The sequence below is a fragment of the Canis lupus genome, chromosome 8, assembly GCF_011100685.1.
Source record: "Canis lupus familiaris isolate Mischka breed German Shepherd chromosome 8, alternate assembly UU_Cfam_GSD_1.0, whole genome shotgun sequence".
NCBI lineage: Eukaryota > Metazoa > Chordata > Mammalia > Carnivora > Canidae > Canis > Canis lupus.
Genome location: NC_049229.1, coordinates 72,578,096 through 72,605,702, shown reverse-complemented (window position 1 = coordinate 72,605,702; position 27,607 = coordinate 72,578,096). Strand labels below are relative to the sequence as shown.

General features: G+C 57.2%; 1 protein-coding gene across 5 annotated transcripts; it reads left to right on the top strand.

The window, feature by feature from the left end:
- The first annotated feature begins 8,988 nt into the window (after positions 1 to 8,988).
- Positions 8,989 to 27,103, top strand: TMEM179 (transmembrane protein 179). Of its 5 annotated transcripts, XM_038545890.1 has the most exons (8): positions 8,989 to 9,078; positions 10,305 to 11,211; positions 11,385 to 11,721; positions 15,070 to 15,261; positions 15,851 to 16,125; positions 22,272 to 22,409; positions 23,054 to 23,132; positions 24,483 to 27,103. In XM_038545890.1, the coding sequence occupies exons 5-8, from the start codon at positions 15,956 to 15,958 to the stop codon at positions 24,660 to 24,662; spliced, it is 567 nt and encodes a 188-aa protein (XP_038401818.1). In that variant the 5' UTR covers positions 8,989 to 9,078; positions 10,305 to 11,211; positions 11,385 to 11,721; positions 15,070 to 15,261; positions 15,851 to 15,955; the 3' UTR covers positions 24,663 to 27,103. The 5 variants fall into 5 exon arrangements, with proteins under 5 accessions (XP_038401818.1, XP_038401819.1, XP_038401817.1 ...); XM_038545891.1 differs by lacking the exon at positions 11,385 to 11,721; XM_038545889.1 differs by having other exon boundaries at positions 10,305 to 11,721.
- The last annotated feature ends 504 nt before the right edge of the window (positions 27,104 to 27,607 follow it).

The window sequence follows — 27,607 nt, the reverse complement described above, 5'->3', positions numbered from 1 at the left end:
CCGCGGGAGAGGACGGGGCCCCCCTGCGCTCAGCCCTCTGGGATGTGGGGCAGGGGCCTGGGCCTTCTCTCCTCCCACGGCACAGGGGCCGGGTGTGGGATCCCCTGTCCTGGGTCTTCACGGTCTCGGACTCCCAGGCTGCTCGCTTCCAGGCCCCTCCTCGGGCTTCCAGGGACTGCTGCTCAGAAAGCCACAGTGTCGCAGGAACACACACACTTCCTCTCCCGAAATAGCAGACGCTCCATCCCGACTTCCTCTCGCTGACGTTCTGGGGCTGTTGCCGCACCGTTGCTTTGCTGTTATTTTCGAGACGTGGGGCCGGTTCCTCTGCTCCTACTTTGTGTTTGCTTTATCTTGGAAACATCTGAGCTTCCTTGGGGGATGTGATGTCTCAGGTTGGTCATTTCAGGGTACCGACCCCGGATGTCCTCGGGGATACGGACTTGAGCACGTCATCCGTGGGGCGTGCTCCTTCTCCCCCGCCCCCTCCCCTCTCTCTGACTCTTTTTATTGCCCTCATTGTCTCTTTTTTCATTCTCTTGGGTGCTCCCCAACTTTCTTCTAAGGCCACTTGCGCATTTATTTTAGAGAGAGCACGCATGAGAGCAAGGTGGGGAGAGCAGAGGGAGAGGGACGGAGAGTCCGAAGCCGAGACCTAGGAGGCTTGGTCCCCCAACCCTGAGAGTCAGACGCGCCCCTGACGGTGGCCCCCCTCAGCCCAGGCGCCCCCCGGCCCCCTCCCCCTTTGAAACATTAAGTCTGTGCCTTCTTGGGTCTCTTGAAACCTGGGTGCATTGCAGACAGACCCCTCCTCCCCGTCCTGTGTGGAGGGTCCTCCGGCCACAGCCGCCCTCTGGGAGGATCTGAATTCGGTTTGGAGCAGGGGCTCACGGTCTCGTGTTGGTCGCTGCTGTTGCTGGCGTGGCCAACGTGCCCCTTATCAGGTGTGTCGGTTTTCACATGCTGTTTTTTTCTTTTTTAAAAGATTTTATTTATTTATTCATGAGAGACACAGAGAGAGGCAGAGACGCAGGCAGAGGGAGAGGCAGGCTGCATGTAGGGAGCCCGACGCAGGACTCGATCCCAGGACCCCGGGGTCACACCCTGGGCCGAAGGCAGATGCTCCACCGCTGAGCCGCCCGGGCGCCCCTCACATGCTGGTTTCGGTGGTGGCTTAGAAGAGACGTAACTTCTTTCCGACGATGCTGTGGCTTCGGGCGGTTTACAGGCCCCTCTCGATGGGGTCGCCAAGGCTGCTTTCCTCAAGTGGCTCTACTTTCTGGTGGGAGTGGGAGGGACCGTGCGTCCTCCGAATCTGTGGTTCCCTCTTTTTTAATGGGACCTGAAACTTCCCCCTTTTACCACTCTTGCCCCCGCCACCTAGTCCCTGAGGGCACACCCGCCTTCTTTCCTGCTCCACGGGGCTTCGAAGCTTTGCCCTTCAGAGACTCCGAGCTAGGTTGCCCGGGACCCGCATGCAGGGTTGGTGCACTGAGGGCCCGGGACGCGCGGCCAGCGCTTGTGCCCTGGGCTGCAGCCCTGCGTGCCCACCCCGCGCCCACCCCGCGCCCTCATCTTCCCTCGTCCCCGAAATCAGTGATTATTCCTGGGCTGCCCTTACTCTCTGCAAAGCGTGTGAGCAGCCGCCCGCTGGGATGTCCTCCCTTTCGTCTGTTCCTTCCTCACGTGCAGTGGTGTTGAAGCCCGGCGTTCCTTGGGGTCTGATCGCGCCCGGGAGTGGCTTTTTGCGCGGTTTTGTTTGTTCTCCTTCTTGTTCTGCGTGGATTCTGGTGGCCGGGCGGCAGGGGCAGGCGGGCCCAGGCGGCTTCCGTTCTCTCTGGTGCCCAGAAATCTGTGCAACTCTGAGTGATTCTTTTTTTTTTTTTAATTTTATTTATTTATTCATGAGAGGCACAGGGAGAGAGAGAGGCAGAGACACAGGCAGACGGAGAAGCAGGCCCCATACAGAGAGCCTGATGTGGGACTCGATCCCGGGTCTCCAGGATCATGCACTGGGCTGAAGGCAGGTGCCAAACTGCTGAGCCACCCGGGCTGCCCTACTGTGAGTGATCTTAAGGCCTTTCTCACGTGCCGAACAATCAGTCCATTTTATTTTCTGGGATTATTCATCTTGCTAGTGAATTTTCCTGCCCTGGCTGCAGGCCCTTCTCTTATTGATGCTCAGAAAGTCTTTCCAGGATGGAGGCTCGAGGCACGCAGACCCTCCCCGGGTTGGCAGGCTGCTACTGAGCTTGCTGATGGAGGCGCTGTTGTCAGCTCTGAGGCAGGGAGGGTGGCTGGGCCTATACGTGCATCCGGGACCCAAGGGATTTGAGAACAGGGCTTTTGGGAGCGGAAGGCAGCCTTGGCCTCAGCCTCGGCCTCGGGGACACTTGGCTGTCTTCCTAGGGCGCCGCGGGGCGGGGGCTCGCAGGGACATAGAGGAAGAAAGTCTGAGCAGCGAGTGCTGTGGGGGGGCCCCTCGCCCGCGGTTCTTCAGATAAAAGGAGGGTGGTGACAAATGTAAATGTGAACGCATAATCTGTGCAGCTTTGCAGAATGTGGGGCCATTTGCATAAATATTGTTTGCAAAAAGCAATTAGCGGTTCATTTACATGCAGCGAAGTAGCAATTTGCACTTTTTTCAGGACAATTTCTTTGCCTGTGTGCACAAATTTGATGCCTTGCAACTGGCCTTCTAATAGTAGGGCATGGTGCTGTTTTATTTTTGGTCCTTCTATTGGTTTCCTGAGATAATAAAGTTTTTCATTTTAAAAAGGAAGTGCCGAATGAAAGCAGAAGTTCTCCACACTTGCATCCCCTGCCCTCATCCCTTTACTCGCCCCCTCACTCCCACCCAGAGCCAGATGTTCCCCAGTTGGAGACTGCTCCCACATCCCTCCTGTGGGGGCCGACAGGGATAGGGAGCGGGGGTCATCTGGCCCCCAGCTCAGGGGGGAGAGCCCTCCCTGGCCTGTGGGGCACTCGGGGTGCAGATATCTGGGCAGATGTACCACCGGCCTGTCCTTCCCTGGTGAGCACCTACTCCTTCTGACTGTACTCGAGCTTCCACACCTGTGCAAACTGTTTTCTTGACTTCTTTTTTTAGAAAAGATTTTATTTATTTATTCATGAGAGACACAGAGAGAGGGAGAGGCACAGGCAGAGGAGAAGCAGGCTCCCTGCGGGGAGCCTGATGTGGGACTCGATCCCACAACCCCAGGATCTTGACCTGAGCTGAAGGCAGATGCTCAACTGCTGAGCAGCCGCCCAGGAGTCCTTATTTTCTTGACTTCTTAAATCAGTGCACGTATGTAAGTGAGCTGTCTCACCTGCACAGTGATGGGGGCCCCTGTTCCCAGCAGGGAGGCTGGATCCGCCTGAACCGGGAGCATCAACGGTGGGGGCTTAGTTCAAAGAGGCAGGGCATGTGCTGGCATCTGGCAGCCCGGGGGGTGCAGAGCCCCCACACCCAGCCTGTGGCAAGGAACGCCACCCAGGCCTGGCCTGCCCGCCCTGCTCTTGCTGAGGAAAGACACAGTGAAGCTGAGTCTTAGCCTAAGCGTTAGCCTTCCTCTTGTTAAAGAAAAATACTTTGCCCTGGACGCTATTAAAAATGGCAAGGCAGACTTTATTGAAGACTATTGCAGTAGAGGGGAGAGCGGGCTTGACCCCGGGTAGGGTCAGACAGTGACAGGCGGGCACCGTAGCCAGTGGGCAGCGGACAGCAGATGAGGGGAGCATTAACAGGAGAAAGGGCCCTGACTGGCCATGAAAGGTGGGGGGTTCTTGAGAAACTGGCTTAGCAGGATTCTTGGCTAAAACTAGACTAGGGAGGCCTCGGTGGCTTAGCACTTGAGCATCTGCCTTTGGCTCAGGGTGTGATCCTGGGGTCCTGGGATCAAGTCTTGCATCGGGCTCCCCACAGGGAGCCTGTTTCTCCTTCTGCCTGTGTCTTTGTCTCTGTCTCTGTGTGTCTCTCATGAATCAATACGTAAAATCTTAAAAAAAAAAAAACAAAACCCTGGACTCAGCTGGCTGAGGAGGAGGCTGACGGAAGTTTGATCAGGGACCATAGCTTGTGGCAAACAAATACAGCAGGTGCCCTCCCCGGGGAAGCACCACCGCAAAGTTGGGGTCAAAGCCAGGAGGCATCACCCAGTTTCCAGGAAAGTCTGCAGGGTGAGAGATGTGAGGCTGCGAGGAGAGAAAGCCAATCAGAACCGAAAGATCCTGCAGGAAGGACGCTAGGGGGTGACTGGCACCCGTGACAGGAGTGAGACAGCCAGGCATTTCAGAGACACAAGGAGAGGTCTACAAATTAAAAAACCCCAGCAACCATGAGGAACAGGTCAAATATGTCTCCACAGAGGGGCTCATGGACGATGGCCACGGTGTGGGGAAGGAATGAGCTGGGAGCGGCACGCAGGGACGGCCGAGGTGTGAGGACAGAGCCAGCGTCCCTGTACCTGTGTGCTGGGATTCCGGGAGGACACTGTAGAGGGACGTGGGGGCCACAGTCCAAGCAGCTTTATGGGCTTTTTCAGGGCAAAACGCAGGCGTCGGCCCTGCCAGGTGCCAAGCAGGATAAATACAAACAAGCAAACGCCACACTTGCTCCCTGACCCATCAGAGTACAACGTGGATCATCCCCGATATGGAGGAAATCCCAACGGCTTCCGACACTGAATGGGTGGCAAGGGGCCAGGGGCCACACTGATGCCGGTTCTTCTCAGTGTTGGGGGTGACACTGAGTACAGCAGGATCTTCCCAGTTCAGAGGTGAAATCCTCAGACAACCTGTTATTCACGTGTGAACAGAAAATGAAGATGTTTAGCTCCCATGGTCCACCGACTCTGAAGCAACCGCTGGAAGACGTTCCCTGGGAGGAAGACAGGGAGCCCAGGGGCTGAGGGCGACAAGCCGTCGTCACCGTGACCTGCTGAGTGCCGTCTGTGGGCTGCTTGTGTCATCTTTAGCGCAGCGCTGCAGGTGGGGCGCCTCACCTCACCTGGCACAGGGACGGGAGCGAACGTGCATGTACGGATTGTGCAAAATGCTTCACGACCTGCAGCTACCATCCCGGGTGGGGGCAACACACTGGGACCTGCCTGATGCTCGACACTGTCGGCAGAACTGGAGCTTAAGTCTGTTTGGTGAATCTGTGGGCAGCCAAGAGCAGACTGGAATGAGGTATAAGTGTTTCAAAGCCACTTAAACAAAAGATGGAATAAGATAAACCTTTTCTCTAAAATAAGGTGGAAAAGGGGAAAGGCAAACAAAATAGAAAATATGGAGTAAGATTTTATTTTATCAGAGGCACTAACACATGCGAATGGGTTAGGCCAACATGTCAAAAGATAGACTTTCAGATCGAACAGAAATAAAGAACAAGTTGTAACTAAAACTTAGGAAAAGCATGAATAAGTAAGCCGGGACGTGAAAGCGTAAAGCACCGAAGAAGTTCTAACAAAAATGCCAACACAAAGTCGGCAGTCCTCGTAAAGTTTACATCATGCAAAATAAAGTTCAAGGCAAAATCTTTAAAAGAGACGAAAGGGGGAGTATTTCCTCTTGGCAGTAGGACAACTCATGAAGAATCCTGGAGGGTTGGGGATCCCTGGGTGGCGCAGTGGTTTGGCGCCTGTCTTTGACCCAGGGCGCGATCCTGGAGTCCCGGGAGCGAGTCCCGCGTCGGACTCCCGGCATGGAGCCTGCTTCTCCCTCTGCCTGTGTCTCTGCCTCTCTCTCTCTCTCTCTATGTCTATCATAAAAAAAAAAAAAAAGAAAAAAAAGAGAAAAAAAAAAAAGAATCCTGGAGGGTCATCAACACAAGCAGAGTGTGAAGCAAAGGGAAATACATAATCTGTAGTCATGGTAGGAGAGCCCCCCTCGACCCACCCGTGGAACCCAAGAGGCAAACGGACTGTAAAAGTGTTACCAAGAGAAAAATGGATAGACGGAAGTCATTTATCAAAATTGAAGGCAGATTATGATTTTTTAACTGAAGAAGCTAGAAAAAGAATAAGCTCAGAGAAGTGAAGTGTTAGCATGAGGGCATCCGTAGAGCCACAGAAGCAGACCCAGCATCCTTGTTGGCTGTGCCCTTCCTGGCATGGTGGAGGGAGACAGAGGGCCCCCCAAATCCCCATTTGGGGTTCATGCACTTCCAGTCTCCTGGGCAGATGGATACTATTGATACTATTGCAAGATGCAGGCACCACCTCCTTTAGCCCGAGCTCAGTGTTATGCCAGTGAGCTCAGTCCCCATCTGAGTCCATGCTCTGCAAGATGCCGTCTGAAGACACTTTGCCACGTGGGATTCCGGACCAGCAGCCAACACCCATTGCTGATTGGTGTCTGGTGTTCTCGTCCTGCCGACGGTCACCCGGTCTCGTCCGGGTGTATAGTAAATTGACACTCTGGTTTACTAGGTCAGCCATCTGAATCTGGTTAGAGTGTGGTTACTGGGTCCACTCATAGTAGGCCCATAAGTAATGCGTTTCTGAGCTGGCCGTGTTGAAGTCCACACCCGGAAGTAGCAAACTCAAAAGACTGTGAATATCATTAGAACCAAAGTGTAGCTGCAAAGATTTTTTTCCTCATTCTTCATCTCTAATCTCTCCACCCAGATGTCCATCCACCTGCTTATTCACACATCCATCCACTCATCCATCCCTACTGCTTTTTTTTAAATTTTATTTTATGATAGTCACACACAGAGAGAGAGAGAGAGAGGCAGAGACACAGGCAGAGGGAGAAGCAGGCTCCATGCACCGGGAGCCTGACGTGGGATTCGATCCCGGGTCTCCAGGATCACGCCTTGGGCCAAAGGGAGGCGCCAAACCGCTGTGCCACCCAGGGATCCCCCCTACTGCTTTTTCAATACATTTATTCATCCTTCATCCTTTCTGCCATTCTCCCATCCACCTGTTATCCATCCATCCATCCATCCATCCATCCATCCATCCATCCAGTCATCCATCCAGTCATCCATCCATCCATCCATCCATCCATCCATCCATCCAGTCATCCATCCATCCATCCATCCAATCATCCAACTAACCAATCAACCATCCATCCATCCACCCATCCATCCTACTGCTCTTTCAGTACATTTGTTCACCCTTTATCCTTCCTGTCATTCTCCCATCCACCTGCCATTCATCTAACCATCCAACCATCCATCCATCCATCTATCCATCCATGAACCCATCCATCCACTCATTCATGCATGCATGCATCCATCATCCATTCATTTACCCATCATCCATCTATTTATCCATCATCCACTGACCAATCCAACCACCCTCTGATCCATTTGTCAAACCACTCTACTGATGCATCAGTTCATTTTTTCATCCCTGTATCTCCCCATCCCTCCACCCATCCTCCACCCATCCACTCTCTCAGCAGCCCACCCTTTGTTTGGCAGCTGTTGGTCAGTTTTTCCCTCAGCCTAGTCCTGTTGCTCTTGGTCACTTCATGGGTTTTGTTCCCAAGAGGATCTTTCCCCTGGCTTCCAAATCCTCCTGTTGCTCTTGGTCACTTCATGGGTGTTGTTCCCAAGAGGATCTTTCCCCTGGCTTCCAAATCCTCCTGCCCACAGAGATCAAAGCCTGGCATCTGTTTCCCAGGAACTCGACCTGGGGGCGGTCTCAGGAAGCAGATGCTAACACAGGATTTTGGCGGGACCAACCACTGCTGGGTTGGTTGGCAGTGTCTCCTGTCTTGGTGCTAGTGGAGAGGTGACAGCCCGGGGCACGTCAGGGACACCTCCACTGTGATGTCTGGGGTGGGGCACCAGGGGAAGGAAATGCACTTGCTGCTGCCCCATATTGAGAGCTTGACAGGTGGAGGGAGGCGGTAAGTGTGGAAGTGTGGGATCAGATGCTGGCGTGGGGGGAGGTGCTGCCAGAGAAACACGACTCACCTCCATTTAAGGCCAAGTGTGACAGCAGAGGGCCTCGTTGGCACAATGAGTGGAAGGCAGAAACAGCCAGGTCCAGACCCCAGCCTTGATTCTTGACCGAGGAGGATACAGGGTTCTCAAGTTTGGCAAGTCCACCCCGCCAGCATTCCATTCTGTAGCAGCTCTGCTTTGGAGGGGAAGCAGTCATTCCCGAGCATCCATGGAACACTGCCCTCTTCCCAGGCTCCTGGCTGAGGTCAAGGCCCTGTCCCAGGGCAGCTGCTTCTGTGACTGGTCAGCATGTGGCTGTGGTGGCCTCATTTGGAGATAAAGATAATCTTCACAGAGGTGATCAAGTCAAAATGAGGTCACGACAAGAACGCTGTGGTGGCCCGAGGCATGCAGGGCCAGTGGAGGCCAGCCCCGAGATTGCATGTTGACCCTCACCCCATCTGGACTTTGTACTTTCTGTTCCCAGCTGCTGGTCACAGCGCCCCTCCCAGAAGCCCTCCCTGCAAGGGCCAGGCTCAGACTGCTTCCCAGGGAGCCTGACCTGGGCACAAGCTCAGAAATCACGGCCCCCAGGTCCTCACAATCCCAGGGCCCACGGAAGTGGCCCCCTCCCCTTCCCATTCTGGGTTAAAGTCAAGTACTCCCTTGGGGATCAGTGTCCTGGGGCTGCCCAAACAAACCCCCCAACACTGGGGAGCTCAAACAACAGACATTTACTCACTCCCATTTCTGGAGGCTGCATGTCTGCGGTTAGGGTATGGGCAGGACTGGTTCTTTCTGAGGCTTCGAGAGAGACTCTCGCAGGATCTCATAAATTCCGGAGTTTGCCGCATCTTTGGTGACCCCCCGCCTGTGTGCTCTTTGCATGTGGATCTGTCTGCAATCCCTCTTTTTGATAAGGACACCAGTCATGGTTGGTTAGGGCCCACCCCGCAACCTCATTTTGCCTTGATCACCTCTGTGAAGATTATCCTTATCTCCTAATGAGGTCACATTTTGAGGTACCCGGGGTTAGGACTTCAACATATCTTCTTTTGGTTCAATCCTTAGCATCTTGCTTGAGGGTGACACAGGGATCCCTGCCCCCCAAGAGAACACAACTTCTGGGAAGGGGTCTGCTAGACTCCCCTGCCGGCAATGGGACCAATGACACGGTAAGTCATAGTCAACTGCTGCTGGGAGGGGAGCGAGCATGCCCTGAGGGACCTTCAGGACCTAAAGAACACGCACCTGCGTGAGATGGGTGATCAGACCGGTGTCCCCAGAAGACAGACAGCTTGTTGTCCACTCCACACTCCAGAGCATCAAGGGAGTGAGTAGTGGACGAGACCCAGGGCAGCCCCTTGGAAACATGGAGTCATGATCCCTTGCTGGAAAGGTCCCATTTCCAGACCTGAGCCAGGCTACAGACCCAGAACCCACTGGCCGAAGGACCAGCTGAAGTTCAGGACGAAAGGCCAGCCACGCTGAGGCACATGTTTGGAGGCTGACTCCCTATCCTTCCCTGAGAGGATCTCAGACATTGCTCAGGCACCTTCACGGGGGAACGGGAAATGCCCACTTGTTTCAAGGATGGTTTGGTACAGGGTTTGAGTCGAAATCAATCCCCAGGGCATCTGGGTGGTTCAGTTGTTGAGCATCTGCCTTTGGTTCAGGTCCTGATCCGGGGTTCTGGGATGGAGTCCCACACTGGCTCCCTGCAGGGAGCCTGCTTTTCTCTCTGCCTCTGTCTGAGTCTAATGAATAAATGAATAAAATCTTAAAAAAAAAAAAAAAGAAAATCAATCCCCAGGGGGCACAGGGTCACCTTGGCCTCCTGGCTATGCTAGGTGCCCAGGTAATAAACAGAGCTCTGGGCTCATGATGGGTCACCTGTTGTCATTTACTGGGTTCTCGAATGTTTAAATAGTTGGAAATGTATACACTTGGCTGGAAGAATCTGTACTTTGTTTCCACGGAGGGAAAGGCCAGTCAAAGCTTCCGGAAGTACCCCCATACAAAACCGATCTCCAATCCTGGAGGGAGTGGCAGAGATGAGAATCATTTTGAAGACCTAGAGGGTGTAGGGGGTGGTCCCCACCATCGCCATCTGAGTCAGCATCTTGGCGCCTGCATGAGCCGGATGTGTTCTACGGGGTGACAGTGGGCCCCCCACAAACACAAGCAAGCAGGAGTCTGAACCACAGCCTCCTTTCTAGATCTGCTGTCTTTGCAGAGCAGAATAATGTGTCCCTCTAGTACGCGACATTCAGCCGTTGATCTGGCAAATGTCATTCCCATCCCACCAGAAGCGGTTTGCTTTTGTGTGGGAGGAACGACAGTGTTCACTCAGTCTCGCCCCAGGGCTGTGCTAACTCTCTTGTCCTCTGTCATAATGTAGCTCAAAGGACCGAACCATCTGGACACACTTCCTACTGTCACAGCGGCCCACTGTGTCAGTGACATCATGCTAATCTGAGTTGAAGGAACAAGAAGTGGCAAGTATGTTGGAGGCCTCGTTAAGGCGCGTGAGCTCTGCAGGGCTCAGGAGGCCACCACACTGGCACCTGCTTAGGAGTTCAGTGGTCCATAGCGTGCTGGGACGTCCTCTGTGAAGGAAAGAACAGATTACTGCATCCTGCACCTGCCATCACCAAGGAGGAGGGAGTGCGATACTTGGAGGCCTCTTGGGGTTCTGAAGCTCGCTGACTCCACATGTGAGCATCCTGAGTGACACGGAAGGGAAGGCTGCCGTCTTTGATTGGGTCACAGAGCCGGAAAAGACCCTGTAGAAATGCTAAGTATGGTACGCGCGTCCCTTGGGACGTACACAGGGGCCGAGCTTCTGCCTGTGGTGTTAGAGGCATTTATGGTGGGAAAGATGCTGTGTGGAGTTTATGATAAAGCCCAATAGGATCGTCACAATGCAGACACTAAGGTTCCAGAGCAAGGCCCTGCGTCTACAGAGGAGAATTGGATCCACTTATGCTACAGCTCCGGCTTGCTGCTGGCTCTGGAGGAGGCGGAGGGCCTAACTGCGAGACATTAGGTGACCACACAGCCAGAATCGACCGACATGACCGGGATTGTCCCTGACCCACCGCATCATAATAGAGTCATGCCCACCCAGCAGCCGTCCACCAGAACAGAGACACGGCACAGCTACATCAGGAATAGTCACAGCAAAAAGTCACAGCGGAGCCGCAGGAGCAGGAGTCTGCTGGACTTAACCTGAGAACACTTACGAGGGGGAAAGGTCTGTGGGACAAAGTAGAGCCCCACCTCTGGTTCCGGCCCTGAAGGCAGAGGTGAGAGGAAATCTTCCCAAAGAGCAGAGCTTTAGAGAAGCTGTTCCCAAACTGGGGGAACTTACTATCTGCCGCAGGTGGATCTGGCCTCGAGGGCTGTAGGGGATGCCAGGGTGTGTTGGTTACAGCCCCTCAGGACAGAGCTACTTACTACTTACTCCTCTAACTGCCAGAAGTGTTGCCTGCTGCCTGCCCAGAGCCACGACTCTCTCTAGAAATTGCCTTCTGCCAAAGCAAGCTGCCTCACCCAGGATAATTCATCCTCTCCAGGGCGGCACCCCTTGACTGGAAAATGGGGGACAATAGATGTTGCCTCAGCTTGGGGCATCTCCAAGCAACCGTCTGACTCTCAGAGCTTCCCACGTTGGTAGCTGAGCCTCTGTTACAGCTTCTCCCTGCACCCAGCTCTGTATCTGGCTTCGCCGCATGTGTTGCTGCACGTACATTTCGGAGTCTCCGAGTCTATTACGGAACTCAACCTAACATGTCAGAGAAAGGACATTGAGTTTTGTATGTTTATCTTATATCTAGTCATTGTACAATATTGCAAATTTGAATTTTTTTGTATTGTGTGTGTGGGTTTTTTTTTTTTTTTTTGAGATTTTATTTATTTATATGAGAGCAGGAGAGCAAGAGAACACAAGCAGGGGGAGCCGGAGCAGGACAGGGAGAAGCAGGCTCCCCGCTGAGCAGGGCTCAACGTGGGGCTCCATCCCAGGACCCTGGGATCATGACCCAAGCCGATGGCAGATGCTTAACTGACTGAGCCACCCAGGTGCCCCTTGAGTGTTCAAGTATATGATCATATTATCCCCCAATAAAAGTGTTTTGCCTTTTTGTTTCTGTAGATATAGTGTATATTTAAATTTCTTGACTTGTTTCATTAGGTAGAATTGCCAAATAAATTGTCAGTTGTAATATTGAAAATGCTCATCTCATCTCTTTTCCTGATTTGAATTTTGATATCTTTTAAAGGTGGTCTTTATCATATTTAGGTAATTTTCTTCCTGGCTTCCACAGTTTTTTTTTTTTTTTTTAATTTTTTTTAATGATTGGCCATTCAATTGTATGAAATGCCTTTTAGGTATCTGTTGAAAAAAGCACTTTGAGTTTTTCTCCTTTATTTGTTGATAAAATAAATTGTTGATAGACTTCATAATCCCAGCTGTTCTTGCTTTTATAATAAATGTTACTAGTGCATTATTTTTTTAAGACTTTATTTATTTATTCATGAGAGACACACAGAGAGGCAGAGACACAGGCAGAGGGAGAAGCAGGCTCCATGCAGTGAACCTGACATGGGACTTGATTCTGGGATCCCGCCCTGGCCCGAAAGTGGCGCTAAACCCCTGAGCCACCCGGGCTGCCCTACTAGTGCATGTTTTTGATTATCCTTCTACATTGAGTTTATCCAACATGCCAATATTTTAAACTTTCTTCTTTCTTTCTTTCTTTCTTTCTTTCTTTCTTTCTTTCTTTCTTTCTTTCTTCTTCTTTCTTCTTTCTTTCTTTCTTTCTTTCTTTCTTTCTTTCTTCTTTCTTTCTTTCTTTCTTTCTTTCTTTTCTTTCTTTTTTCTTTCTTCTTTCTTCTTCTTTCTTTCCTTCTTTCAGATTTTGTTTTTATTTATTTATGAGAAACACAGACAGAGAGAGAGAGAAAACAAGAGCAGCAGAGGGAGAAGCAGGCTCCACACAAGGAGCCTGACATGGGACTCAATCTCCGGTCTCCAGGATCAGGTCCTGGGCTGAAGGCGGTGCTAAACCGCTGAGCCACACAGGCTGCCCTCTTGCTACTTTCTTTGTCTCATTCTTCTAATGAGGCATTAGCATTAATGTAATGCTGACTTTTACAAAGTGAATTGTGGAGTTTTCTTTTTTTTTTCTTTTTCTTTTTTTAATGGACCAGAGTTATTTCAATAACAAGGGAATTCCCTTGACTTTTGAAGGTTAAATAGAACTCATATTTAAAAATGTCAGGGTCAGGGCAGCCTGGGTGGCTTGGCGGTTTAGCGGTTTAGCGCTGCCTTCAGCCCAGGGCCTGATCCTGGAGACCAAGATCGAGTCCCGCATGAGGCTCTCTGCATGGAGTCTGCTTCTCCCTCTGCCTGTGTCTCTGCCTCTCTCTCTCTGTGTCTCTCATGAATAAATAAATAAAATCTTTAAAAAAAATGTCAGGGTAAAAAAAAAAAGTCAGGGTCTTGTGCCTTTTAAAATGGTAGAAATTTAATAATCTTTCCAGTTTATTCTGTAGTTTTCCTATTGGTCGCTTCCTTCTTCATTGGCACGGTCTCTTTAGTTTTGGCCAAACCCTCAAGTTTAACACCCCCAGATATGTTCAAACTTGTCAACCTCCAGGATAATGGATGGATGGGATGTTCACTCTTGCCCAAGTTGTCTATGGGTGTATGGATGCTGAATTTCCTAGGAGGGCTTCCTTTGGTTGAATTGGGGTACTCAATAATAGCAGAAACTGAGCGAATTCTCCAAGAAAAGGGTTGCTGTCACAGACCTATGGGTGGTCTGCGGTGTATGCTTTGAAGTGACTGCAAACTGAAGGTGCAACTTCACAGGAGACTTATTACGATGGCAGCAAGCATAAGAAAAGATGTTCAAGCTCATGATGATAAGGAGAATCCAGGTTTACAATCAATGAGATATTGTCTCCCATGCAAGACTGATAGAATTTTAAAACAACCAATATTTCTCAGTTTTGGAGAAGGTGTCCATGACATGGATATAAGATTAGATTTGTGGAGCATATTTAGAGACCAGTTTGGCAATTTCTGTCAACACTTCACAAGTGCATACCCTATGACACAGCAATTCCTCTTCTAAGAATTTCCTTTATAAGAAATACCTGCCCAAGCATCTATGCATAAGGATGTCCACTCAGCAGTATTCAAAATAGCAGATATTGAAAAATTAAACATCCATTCAAAGAGGAACAGTTCAGCAATGGTGGAATCATCATTATTGTGGAATGTTATGCAGTTATTAAGAAAACTAAAATAGGGCAGCCCAGGTGGCTCAGCGGTTTAGTGCTGCCTCCCTGGGGCGTGATCCTGGGACCCGGGATCGAGTCCCGTGTCGGACTCCCTGCGTGGAGTCTGCTTCTTCCTCTGCTTGTGTTTCTGCCTCTTTCTCTCTTTCTGTGTGTCTCTCATGAATAAATAAATAAATAAAATCTTAAAAAAAAGAAACTAAAATAGATCTGAATTATAGACAGGGGATAACAGCCATGACGTATTGCTAAATACAAGAATCAACCTGCAGGATGGGATGTATAGTATGAAGCATTTGTGTAAATGGTGTATGTGTGTGTGGTTAGGCGCTTAGCAAAATGTCTAGAAATGTGGTTACTCCAGATAGTTGGCAGGGTGGTGTGGGAGAATGAGAAGGACACTTTTATCTTTTTATTTAATTTATATCTATACTGCTTGACTTTAAAAAAAAAAAGGCATGTATTGCTTTGGCAATAAAACAAAAAGGTTTTTTAGTGCTTGCAACAAAATGCTGATGTAATTTTAAACCAGTTGGCAATTTCTTTTGGAAGGAGCAATACTAGAGCTTCTGCACTGGGAATTGGACTAAACTGTGACTTTTTAGTCTTAAGGGAACTAGACAAGGCATTAATTCTATTAATTAATGCATCAGCAGATTCCATCTCAGCAAAGGCTGTCTTAATGAGGTGCTCGGGGCATCCATTATTTATCTTACAAATATCAACTCAGGGCCCTACTTGTGTCAGGCAGTATAACAGATGTACCCTCTGAGGGTGCGGTGCTGGAGAAGCGCAAATAGCTCCCAGACTGCTCCCTCTTCCTTGCGCCCACCCCGACCTCTCCGACCTCCCCGCAGATGAACTCCGTTGACCCCACCTCCTCCACGCTCCAGGACCCCCGCGGAAGAACGTAGCGGCCTGGACTGCAGCCTCACCCCCGCGCAGCGCTGTGGGCATGTTGGACACGGCCCTCCTGGACCCCTCGGCCTCCGGTCCTTCAGGCGCACGGGGGACTGGGGACAGGGCCAGCCCATGGGAGGCCCGCACAGGTAGCTCCTGGTACCGTTAGCGGCGGAGGCGGGGCTCCAAACGCCGGCCTGGCCACGCTCCCGTCCCCGCTTGCGTCCCCACCGCGCGCCTTCTCGGGTGCATCCCTCCCCAGGCGCGCACCCCGCGCCCTGCCCCCGCCCGCCCTCCGGGAGCTGTCCGCGGTGCTGACCGCAGGCGCCGCCCGCGCTCGGCCGCTGCGCACGCGTCCCGGGCGGGGTGCGCGCAGGACCCGCCGGCGCTTCCACTGCGCAGCCTCCCGCGCGGCCCCGGCCCCGCGCCCCGGCCCCATCCCCGCGCCCCGAGACCCAGCCTCGGCCCCATCCCCGCGCCCCGAGCCCCAGCCCCGGCCCCAGCCGCGCGCCCCGAGCCCCAGCCCCGCGCCCCGGCCCCAGCCCCGCGCCCCGCGCCCCAGCCCCGGCCCCAGCCCCGCGCCCCGGCCCCAGCCCCGGCCCCGGCCCCGCGCCCCGCGCCCCAGCCCCGGCCCCGGCCCCGGCCCCAGCCCCAGCCCCGGCCCCAGCCCCAGCCCCGGCCCCGGCCCCGGCCCCGGCCCGGCCAGCCATGGCGCTCAACAATTTCCTCTTCGCGCAGTGCGTGTGCTACTTCCTGGCCTTCCTGTTCAGCTTCGTGGTGGTGGTGCCGCTGTCCGAGAATGGCCACGACTTCCGCGGCCGCTGCCTGCTGTTCACCGAGGGCATGTGGCTGAGCGCCAACCTGACGGTGCAGGAGCGCGAGCGCTTCACGGTGCAGGAGTGGGGCCCGCCGGCCGCCTGCCGCTTCAGCCTGCTGGCCAGCCTCCTGTCGCTGCTGCTCGCCGCCGCGCACGCCTGGCGCACGCTCTTCTTCCTCTGCAAGGGACACGAGGGGTAAGTCGGGGCCTGGGGCCCTTCCCAGCCCGCGGAGCCCCCAGCCTCCTCCCCGCCTCGGAGGAGCGGGACACCCTCCCTCTTCCGGGGAGCTCGCAGGCCCCCAACATATCAACCCTGGGTGCTCAGCGCCTCCGTGCACACTGCCCTTTGTCTGCGCGGAGCCTGGGCACCTTGAGGGTCGCCTGCGCTCCGGACAAGGCCACTACTTGCATCACCTCCCTCCCCCCGGAGAGCAAATGTTGCATCGTCATCTCTGAGCCGGCCTGGGCCCTCCCTGGGCCCTCCCTGGCCTGCCGGCTCAGGCCTACTCCAGGTGCAGGGGAGGGACGGGCCAGGCAGGTGGCTGACAAGGCAAACTGGGGAGTCCTCTCCTCATCCCCACCCCCATCCTCCTGGGAAGGATGAGGATGGTGGGGCCACAGGCTCGGCTGAGGATGCATGACAGACAGGGAGCAGCAAGCAGGTCCAGGAGGCCTCCCTCCTCCCGGCCTCCGTGTGCCTCTTGGCCTTTCCTGCCCTGGCACAGTTCTTGAGAGTGGGATGTGGTTCCCCTGGGGCCCTCAGCCTGTAGCATTCTATGGCCTCCACCCCTGGGACCCCTTGTGGACCCACCACAATCCCTCCTGCCCCTCGCCTGCCTCACATCTGCAGGGGAAATCTAGCCCTTTCCCAGACCCCACCCTGCCCTGGCCCCATCCATCAACCATTGGCAGTTTTCAGGGGCTTTTCTCTTCTTTTGGGGACATGAGAGATAAGCTATTGCTCTGAGGGTCACTGTGGGTAGGAGGTCAGGTGGGGACTCCCCAGAGCCCTCAGCTTGGCTTGGGCCTGGACAGAGGGGCCAGAGAGGAGTGACAGGGGTGGCAAGGTGAAGAGGATGGGACAGCCTACTGTGGGGACTGAAACACCCAGTGGAGGGTGAGGTCCAGCAGCCCACGTGTGTGAGTTTCCCGGGCTGCTCTAGCAAAGTGCCATAAGCTGGGGCTTAAAACAATTTATTCGGCCACAGTTCTGGAGGCCAGAAGAAAAAAATCAAGGTGTCGGCAGGGTGGGTTCCCTCTGGAGGGAGGATCCTTACTAGGCTAGCTGCTGGTAGCGGCCTACAACCCTTGACATCCCTCAGCGTGGGGCTTTGTCACTCCTATCACCGTCTCTGTTTTCATGGCCTCTTCTCTCTCTGTTTCTTTCTCTCTACTTATAAAGACACCAGTCGTTGGATTTAGGGCCCACCCTAAATCCAGTATGACCTATCCTGAGATCTTTAGCTGAATGACACCTGCAAAGACCTCAAGCCCAACTAGGGTCACACACACTGGTAGTGGGGTGAAGCCTCGGATGCATGTTGTCGGGGGCGCAGTTCAGTAGCCTACAGTATGGTTCTGGACTGAGGGTCTGCAGGAAGCCACATGTCAGCCTGAGGTGCCTCCAGGTGCTGTGGGGCTGGGGCTCTGCACAGGGTGAGCCCAGGCCAGTCAGGGGGCCATCCTGCCCTCCCTCAGGCCTCCTCCTTACACAACTTGCTGGATGGCTGGTGTCCCCGGGAGGCATCTGAGATGTCATCCGCACGCATGTTGCCAAGCCTGGGTGTCACCTAGTCAGTGTCTCTGTGCAGATGGGGACAGGGAAACATCTCTGGGTATGAGACAGGGTCTGAGGAAAAGGATGGACGGTCAGCAGGGTAGGGTAGCTGAGGTCCCTTCAGTCCTGGAAGCTGCCTGAGGCCAGTGGGCACAGGCTATGGGGGGAGCATGGTTTGACCATCAGCTCATGCCCATTGCTCCACCTTGTCCCTATAAGACAAATGGCCTCAAGAGACCCCATCTTACAGCTGTATGATGACACTCCCCAGATTTGCTGCCCAATTTGTGGGGAATGGGCAGTCCTGCATGACCAGGATTCCTTTCTTGAAGGCTCTGGGGCTCTTAGCTCTGTCTTTCTCATGCCCAGTCTCTGGGGGTGTTTTGGGGCTCTGGAATCTCGCATTGGTCTGAGCCACAGAGGCTGGGCCATACCTAGAGAGCTGCTTATAGGTCCTCACCAGCTAGACACTGGAACACCTCGAGGTCAGAAAGGTTGGGCCTGCCTTGTGCAGCCACAGGCAGGATGGGAACCTGGAGAAGCCAGTCCCAGCTCAGCTGTTGGTCAGGCCGCACGGAGCAGGCCAGGCGGGCAGGAGGCTGGGCAGGGCCATTGGAGTGAGCTCGTGGGATGGCGAGGGCCCCAGGTGTCCAGCCCACTGGGACGTCAGTCCTGCCGCCAGACTTGGAGCTCTAGAGGGTCCTACCTGCTTAGGGCCAGCGTCCACACTGCTCTGGCGTTGGCTGCTGTGACTGCGGAGACCCGCCAGGAGCCCTGCCCTTCATCTGGGAGGGGCTCACGGCCGGGTCCCCAGGGCCTGGGTAAGACCCTGTCTGTGGTCCCCTCCCTCCTCCTGTGGGGTGTGTCCCTGGGCCAAGTGGGGGCCCGGACAGTTGTGCCCAGGAGCGTGCAGGGCCAAGGGGTTGGGGCAGCTTTTGCAGGAGGCTTCATCCCGGTGACTGAAGGAATCTGTGGCACCTGTGGCTTCCTGGGGTGCTTGTTGGCGGGGGGGCACCGGGGTGACCTGAGGGTGGTCACAGGCCTGGGGGCCTGGGGCGCTTTGCCTGAGCAGAAGCCCTTGGAGAGTGCAGGTGGCAGCAGTTTATGATTGACGGCTGGGGAGCGCTGGGTCAAAACAACCCATCTGCCGGCCCACACATGTCCCCAGCCTGCAAATCGCTCCCAGGGCTTCCCGGACCGGGATAGCTGTCACCATGGAGACGGCACATCCGCCGGCACCCTGAGAGGCTGGAGAGAGATGGCGTTAACCCTGTGTGTGCCGGCCTTCCTGGTTTATTAGTTTTTTTGGCCACTGCCCTGTGGGTCCTTGGGGAGTGGGCAGGGGGGCGCATTGTGGATTCTGGGGGGCGGGGTGACACACTCAATTCTTCAAAACTCTGTGAAGCCCAGGCAGGTTCCACGGAAAGAGACCAGGAACGGACCTGGGCAGTGGGAGGAGGCTGTTGGGGGGATGACCTCAGCCCCCCACCGCCGCTGTCTTATAGGATGGGGTGCCACCTTCCTGTCGTGGCAGGAGAACCCTACATTCTACCTGTTTAATAGGGATATGGCTGGAGTCTCCAGACAGTCAGGTTTCCTGGCTCTTGGAGGTTCTGTTGTAAACCCCCTGAGGGCGGGAGGGGGCAGGTCTCAGAATGGAGGTGGGGGAGTTCCCTGGGGGTGGCCATGCAGGGACCGACAAGCTGCCGGCGTGCCTCTCTAGAGTTCAGTACAGAGCGTGGAGGATGCCAGGGAGCAGGATTTGAGGTGGGGTGGTTGCCTGCCCGGCATGTCCCGTGCACCCTGGCCCTCCTTCCCTCTAGGAAGGCCTGCTGGGGGCAGCAGCTGGTTCGCCCAGGATGTTGGGGACCTGCTGGGCAGGATGCCTGGCGGGACATGGAAGGCTGTGGGCAGGTGGAGGGCACCCAGGGAACCGGCTGTCCCGGCCATCTGGCCTTCTGTGCTCTGCCTGGGGAAGCTCAGTCCTGTCCCCCGGGACCACTCCATTCTCCTTGGTTGGAGTCAAGTGGCCATCTAAAGTCTGGGGGGAGGGACGCCTCACCTGGGTGACTCAGCGGTTGGGGGCCTGCCTTCGGCTCAGGGTGTGACCCCGGGGTCCTGGGATCGAGTCCCACATCGGGCTCCCTGCGTGGGGCCTGCTTCTCCCTCTGCCTGTGTCTCGGCCTCTCTCTTTGTCTCTCAGGAATAAATAAAATCTTAAAACAAAAATGAAGTCGGGGTGTAGACTCTGGGTAACCTCTGCTTTCCTTGGAGCATTAGCTCCTGGGAGTGGACTCCCAGAGCCCTGCCTAACCCCGCTGTCCCGCAGGGGGCACAGCTGGGCCCCAGCCACAGTCTCCAGGTATCTGGTTGCCCGGCCTGCTCCCCCGCTTCTGTGTCCTGTGGCTGCAGGCCCAGCCCCGTGCACACAGCTCCAGGCAGGCCAGGTCAGGGTTGTGGGTGGGTGGAGGCCTGTCCTGGGGAGGGAGCGTGTGCTCAGGAGCCAGCACCCTGGCGGTTATTGCCCGGGCTCCCTTGCCCACATAAGCTCCCTCAGTTTCCACAATGACCCAGTGGGGGGCTCTTGCCACCCAATTTACAAAGGGAGAAATTGGGGCTTGGACAGCAACTTGCTGAGGTCACACAGCTGGCCAAGAGGCGGGCCGGATTTGACACCCTGCTGTGCCTGGACCTCCTCGGAGCTGGGGCGGCCAGAACCTACCCCTTTATAACTATTTATAACCCCCTGACCTCTTATTGGCTTTTGCAGGGCCCAGTGGATTTTGCAGTTTAGGCTTGTCCATCGGGGTCCCAGCTAGAAACAGATGGCTCGCCCACGTGAGGGGAACCTGAGGAGAGCGGTTGGCAGAGACGAGCATGTGGGCCAGCCGTGGGCCCTGCAATGGCCCTGTCACCTCCTCTGGCCGCAGGGTCCACATGGGGAGGGTTATGTGGATGAGGCCGCCTGGAGAGGCGTGCTGACCTTTGGTAGGGGGAGAGCAAGTGGGGCGCCCCCCGGCAGGGCCCTGGGGATGAGCACCTCCCACCTCTCCTTGTACCCCAGGCCCGGGGCCCCCACTGGCTGAGCTCAACCCAATCCAGGGAGAGAGGTCACTGCATGGTCTACTTGGGGCAGCCCCTCCGGTGGAGGATGGAGGGGTGAGGATCTGCAGAGTGTGGGGCCCTCGGGTAATCTGCTGTGGGCAGGGGGCCTGGAGCCCACCCACAAACACTGATCAACTCAGGCAGCACAGATAAGTTCGGGCAGCAAACATGTGCGCCCTCGACCCTGAGCTGTCCTGAGGGTGGCCCCAGTCAGCTCAGGTGGGGGCCTAGGCCGGGTGCTGAGCGCGCTGGCACGGGGTGCTCACCTTTGTCGCCTCTGGTCAAGGCCCCCGGGGCGTCCTTGTGAGTGAGAGTACGAACACGCTGGCTGGCCCCACTCTCCTGGGTGTGATTTTTGGGTGTGATTCTGGGATTGCAGCCTGGTCCCCTCTTGCCTCCCGTTCATGCCCCCAGCCCCTCCTGCCCCTGCGCCTGTGCAGCAGCGTGGCCTGCTGGCGCCTGCTTCCACCTGGGTGCCGCTGACCTCGGTTTATCGCCTGCCCGTGGCTGGGAGGCCTGCGGGGGCCGGGACTGGGGCATGGTTATTTCCCTGTCCTCAAGGCCCAGCACAGGGCGGGCGGATGCTCAGAGAGTGCTTGGCGAGTGAACAGGTGGACAAGGACCGGTGCGTGGATCTGTGCTTCGCGCCGGCCGCGGTTCCGGCCCCTGACAGCAGCCGCACTGCTTTCCTGGCTGGTGTGATCGTGCCCCTCAGACCTGATGGGTTGATGGCAAAGATGTCCACTGCGGCGAGGGTGGCCGGTGCTGCCGCCCCTCCCGAGGACGCCCTCGGGTCCCCCCGCACGCACCCAGGCTCAGCCAGGCCTGACCGAGGCTCCCGTGCAGGACTCTGAGTCTCCAGGGGATGATTCGGAGATGGCGGGGTGGTGGGGTGGGCTGCTGTGTTGCGACCCCAGGCCCCGTGCCGCCAGAGAGCAAACACTGGTGTCCCGTGTAGGCACCCGGGTCCGTGTGGCCTGTCTTCTTGGCCCTGCCTCCGGCGCTCTCCACACCCCCACCCCATCACAGCCGGGCCTTTTAGATGAGAGCAGGGTCACACCACAAGGCCGTGACGCAGGTCCAGGCCAGCAGTGTTGGTGACCATGTGGGCACAGGGCCTCAGGGCAGCCGGGTGGGGCAATGGCCTGGAAAGGGTGTCCTGCTCTTCAGCTTGTGCTGGTCCTAACGTGCTGGAAGCAAACACCACTGGGTTGGGATCTTGGCTCTGCTTCCTCTGTAGGGCAGGGTTGACATGTGCTTCCACTCCAGGCCCTGGGGAGGCTGGGATGGGGCTTTGGGGTGCGGGACAGCGAGGGAGGGGAAGGTGGCCCCGGTGGCCCCGCATGGCCCCATTACCCCATCCAGCCCAGGCCCGAGCTGTCTCCTGGCCCTGCTGGGCTGTTGTGGGGACCCTGGGGTGGTGGCGCACGGTGACTGTCCTCTCCTGTCCTCTCCCGAAGCTCCTTCCTCTATGCCTTCCTGAACCTCCTGGTCAGCGCTTCCGTGGTCTTCCTCGTCTTCATCGCCAGCACCATCGTGAGCGTGGGCTTCACCATGTGGTGTGACGCCATCACTGAGAAGGGCACCGTGCCCCACAGGTGGGCCTGGGCGCTGCCCCACCCCTGCTGCCCCCAGACGTCGTCCTGGTGCAATAAATACATCCTGAAAAAAGAAACATAAATGGATTATGGGGGAGCCTTATACTACAGTATAAAACCCATAAAATAAGTTTCCCCTTAATATTTTTGTTATTTCCTCATGAAAACCAGTGCAGTAGAGGCCACCCCCTGCCTTCTCTGTGAATGGCAAATATAGGAGAATCCTGTTCGAGCCCGAGGTTTCCTGCCTGGGCCCCCACCTGTGCACACCCGGCCAGAGCCTTTCCTGGACCTGCCTCCTTCATGTCAATGCCCCTTCACAAGAGAAGAGGGCCTCGCACACCCGGGGTATGGAGACGGAGGCCCAGTGCGCTCTGATGTGGCCACACAGCAAGGCCCGGGGACCCCACTCTGGGCTGCCTGCAGAGGGGCCTGGGGAGTGCTGAGCCGGGTTTGCTGCTGGAGGGTTGGCAGGCAGCGATAGCAATGGGAGAGGAGCGTGAGCAGCAGCTTTTGGGCCGGAGGGGGTCAGGGATGAGGCCTTTGGGGCCAGGACAGCTGCGTCACTGTTTGGGGCTGCTGCGTGCAGCTCCCTGTGCTCCGTGTCCCAGTGTCACCTGCCACCCCACGTCTTGCTGTTTCAGCTGTGAAGAGCTCCAGGACATCAATTTGGAGCTAAACGTGGACAACTCTGCCTTCTACGACCAGTTTGCCATCGCCCAGGTAGGCGGGGCTGTTCTGGTGGGCGGGGCGTTCTGGTGGGGGGGCTGTTCTGGTGGGGGGCTGCCTGGTGCTCAGGGAAGCAAGCACTTTGGGGAGGGGTCCATTCCTCTGGACGTTCACTGAGCGCAGCCCTCCCCCAGGGGAGGCTGAGGGTGGGGCCAGGCAGAGGAGATACAGCTGAGTGAGCGGTATAGCCAGGAAGGCTTCCCGGAAGGGGGTGGGAGGAGGCCGGATCTCCGAGACTGAAGCAGGGGGTCTTGCAGGTGGCAGTGGAGAGGGGGTGAGGCAGGGGCATCCTGGGAGAGCGGGCACCAGAGCTCGCTGCAGGAGTGAGGTCCGGGGGCTCAGGCAGTGGCTGTAGGCCAGGTGGAAGGAAATGAGGCATCAGATCCTGGATCTGTAGTGCCGGGTCGGGAGCTTGGTGCCAGGTGGGCACCCTCCGAAAATGCTGGGGCGCTCGTGGGTGTTCCCGGGCCGGGGAAGCTGATGCGGTGTCTGAGGAGGGGCTTAGGGGTCCAGCCTGTGATGTGGGGGGACAGCCTGTGTAAGCTGCATTCCCTGCCCTCCGGTACATCTCTGGGGACCCCGCGGGCTGGGATGCAGGAGCGTCAGGGTTTGTTAGTGGTCAGTGAGGGTCTGTTTCTCAAAATCTGCATCTGTGTCCAGGCAGATGACGCTGGTGACGGGTGCCTGGGTGGGACTGGCTCCTTCCAGCGCTGAGCAGGGCTCCCTGGCATCCAGGTCCATTACCGGACCCCAGACCTGCCTCTCAGGGCTCACGGGGGCCAGTGGCCGGTCTGAGGACCCTTCCTTCAGGGGAGGAGCCTCTAGGGGGTTGGACATCCAGTGGGTCCGAAGGTTCTTTGCTGAGAGGAGCTGAAACTGCCAGAGACACCTGCATGAACATTTGGTGGAGACTGCTTCAGCCTCATTTACACCAATTAGATTAGGAAGGCGTGAGCTGGGGCTGGTGACAAATAACCCCCAAGGAGAATCTGTTTGATGTGGCTCAGGCCTGGTTCCGATTAAATCGTTTCTCCTTCAGTGTTTGGTGACGGCAGCTAAAGGTCGGTTTGCTCTAGCGGTGGGGGAGGCCGTGTTTAGACGGGCTCTCTGCGGAGCCGGGGGCCGGGGTCCCCCCGAGCATCGCGCAGCTTGGGGTTCAGAGGGCTGGCCGCCACGTACCAGGAGGGGTGGTGGCGCGAGGCAGGAGGCGCGGCGGACCCCGGAGCTCGCCCCGGTCCTGTCCCTGAAGCGGTCGCGCCTTTGCCCGGGCAGGCGGGTGGGCGCACCGGGCGGCGGATGGCGGGTCCGGCCGGCCTCCTGACCCTACCTCTGCCCTCTGCGTAGTTCGGCCTCTGGGCCTCGTGGCTGGCCTGGCTGGCCATCACCATCCTGGCTTTCCTGAAAGTCTACCACAACTACCGCCAGGAGGACCTGCTAGACAACCTGGTCCATGAGAAGGAGCTGCTGCTGGCCAGGCCGACCCCCCGCGCCTCCTTCCAGGAGGAGAAGAGCGCTGTCATCTAGCTGTGGCCAGGGGAGCCCGGCCCTGGATGCCCCCTCGCCCCGCCCAGGGCCCTCGGGCCAACCCCGGGGACGGTCTGCCCGGCCCTGCCTGCCCCTTGCCTTGCATGTCTCCCCTCGGCTCTGCGCGACGTGAGCGACCCCGCTCACCCAAGCACCCCATTCCCGCCCTGAGTGTGGTGGTGAGTGGGGCGGGCGCCAGCCCTCCCGCGGGGACACACAGAGACTGCGGGACGTCCTCCGGGCTTCCCGCACACGCAGCGCACCTGTCCAGGGGCCACGGGCTGGGCGAGCCTCGGTGCGGGGAGCGCCCACCCCCTTGGATGCCTCTGGCCGCAGGGCTTGCGGCTCGTGCCTCAGCCGGATGCCGTCTCCACACCGGCTTGCCCAGGCGTGAGTCTGTGCCCCATTCTGTGGCAGCAGCCCGTGTCCCCAGGATGACCCCAGCCCGCGATGGCCGGACGCCACTCTTGTCCCTTGCTCCTGAGCAGCGCGTGGGAGCAGGGGGCCCACTGCAGGAACGAGCTCTCTGCCGTGTGTCTCGACCTCCTGGCTCTGCACTTCCCCCACTGCCTCCGCAGGGCCGAGTCCCCGGGTGGCCGGGCCTGGGTCTCGGCATCACAGGGCCAGTCAGGTGGTGGCCGGGTGGCCATCCTGGGAAGTGGCTGTGCTGCCAGAGCTAGGAGCCCGCACCCCGTGCCACAGGACTTGCTGGGGGAGCCACGTGTGCCCCTGCCTGGGAGGAACCTGGGCCCCAGCGTTTGTCTCACAGTGTAGGGGGGTGGGGGGTGGGGACGTGGGCTGGGGGGTCCTACCTCCTAGGGAGGGAGGGACAAGGCAGGTGCCACGGCGCTGTCTGTAAGTGCGTGTGAGGGTGTGTGTGATGTGTGTGTGTGCATGCGTGTGGGTCTGCATGGGGAGGGTGTGTGAGCATCTGAATGTGTTAACTGCACACACGAGTGCAGTTCTTTGTGAGTGCCTATGTACGAGTGTGAGTGTGCATGTGCACATAAGCACGCACACGTACAAGTGTGGGAGCGAGCTGTGTGAGCATGCATGTCCACGGGTGTGAGTGTGAGCATGAGTGGGCATGAGAATGTGAGTGCATGTGAGCCTGAGTGGAAATGTGTGCATGTGCAATGGGAGTATGAGTGTGTATGTGTGAGTGTGTGTGCAGCGGAAGGTGTGAGCAGAGCTCTGTATCTCCACCCACGGGGGTGCCCCCAGTGCCCCGGCACCCCAACGAGGGGATGCCTTCCCATCTGATGTGTGCACAGCACCGAGGCCCCCAGAGGGCACAACCCCATCCACACATCATCCGGAGGGGGAGCTGGGGTAGGGAACTGGGACCAGAGCTCAGTGGTGAGCAACCTGGGGCTGCTTGGCTATGGGTCCCCCCTCACAGGGCTCCCCGACTTCTGCATCCGCACACAGTCCTCCGAGTACTGTCCAGGAGCGGGGCCCCCTTCCCCGGGCTCAGTGAGCCATTCTGCTTTCCCGGGCTCACCGTCCTGCTGCTCCCACCCTCCAGGGAAGGAGAGACCCGGCGCCCCCCGTCCATGCCTCGTGCTGCCAGAGGCCGGTTTGGTCTCCCAGATGGGGGGCACAGGATGTCCGGAGGCCACGGATCTGGGTCTGGACTGAGGCGCTGAGTAGGGCAGGCAGCCTGGGCCAGGGAAGGGGGCCCGCAGGTCGCCTGTGCGGATGCTGCTCGGCTGGTGCCTGTCCGTGGAGATCCGGGCGTGTGGATGAGGCTCCTGGTGTCTCAGAGGCACTCGGCCGAGGACGCCAGGCAGAGCCGCTGGGTCCTTGCGGGACTTGTTTTGGCATAACTGAGGCCCCCAGCAGATCGGGTCTCACCCCAGCCCTCATGCACAGGCTGTGGGGACTCTCCAGTCCCCGAGAGCTCCGGTCTGTTCCCAGCCACCAGCCAGGCCCCGGGAAGGAGGAGCAGGGGCAGGACGTGGGCTTCTGGAGCCGAGGGTCCCCGGCAGGCTGGGGTCTGCCCTGGCAGCTGCCACTCATGGGTTGTTCGGAGCCGGCCTGGGGCAGCCCCTTGCTCAGGCTGGCAGGGACGTCACCTACATGTCACTTGCAGAGCGGGGTGGTCACTGGCACAGGCCTGTCCCAGGCCGGGGGTACCCGGCACCTCCCGACGTCCGTGCCCGGGGCTGCCGGGAAGGGACAGCTGAGCCCCTGGATGCGTAGTGGGACTGAGCTGTGTGCCCTGCAGCGGGCGGGGGACGGGGGCCCCGGGGCAGGACAGGAAAGGCAGGGGCCCCCCCAGGCTTCCTGAGAGGGCCACGGGATCGCCTCTGGGGTGCCTTGCTTCTCCCAGCTGGGGGCGGCCGCGCGGCTTTAATTCTGCTGAGGAAATCCACAGTAGCGAGTCTTCCCCTTAAATGTATGTTTGTCAAAGTCAAAATAAACACAGAGGTCCTGAGCCCGGGGTGTGGACTCGGGCGCCGGCCCCCCCACGTCCCCGCCCCACCCTCGCCTCCCCGCTTCTAGGTTTCCTCCGTTTCTGAGATTTAAAAACCTGCCCGCGTGTGTTCCTGCGGCTTCAGAGACTGGCGGGCTTAGGGGGGCCTTCCCGTGGCGGGGCCCTCCCCCGTGCACGTGTTCTGGGGGCTCCATTCTCGCCCGGCCCGTCTCGGCTCCCCCAGGTGTGAGGACGGACGTCTCGGGGTCGTGGCGCACCTGCTGAGCAGCGTCTCCCCGAAGCCGTGGCTCATAGTCTTGCGGACCCTCCAGAGCTGGGGTGTCGTTGCAGAGACGGGGCATTGGCGGGGCTTCCCCCCGTCGGGACCGGGCTGGACGGGGCCGAGCCTGAGGCCTGTGCCTACCCCACGGTTTGGGCACATGACCCAACCTCTCCCAGCCTGTTTCCCCACCTGGAACAGGGGACAGTAACCTGCCTGTCCTCTTCGGGGGGTGGGATGAGACGA

Excerpts from the sequence above, each read along its gene's own strand:
- TMEM179 (XM_038545888.1), top strand. The coding sequence starts at position 15,821 with ATGGCGCTCAACAATTTCCTCTTCGCGCAGTGCGTGTGCTACTTCCTG. Across the intron at positions 16,126-22,271 it reads CTCTGCAAGGGACACGAGGG|CTCCTTCCTCTATGCCTTCC; the intron begins GTAAGTCGGGGC and ends CCTCTCCCGAAG. Across the intron at positions 22,410-23,053 it reads AAGGGCACCGTGCCCCACAG|CTGTGAAGAGCTCCAGGACA; the intron begins GTGGGCCTGGGC and ends TTGCTGTTTCAG.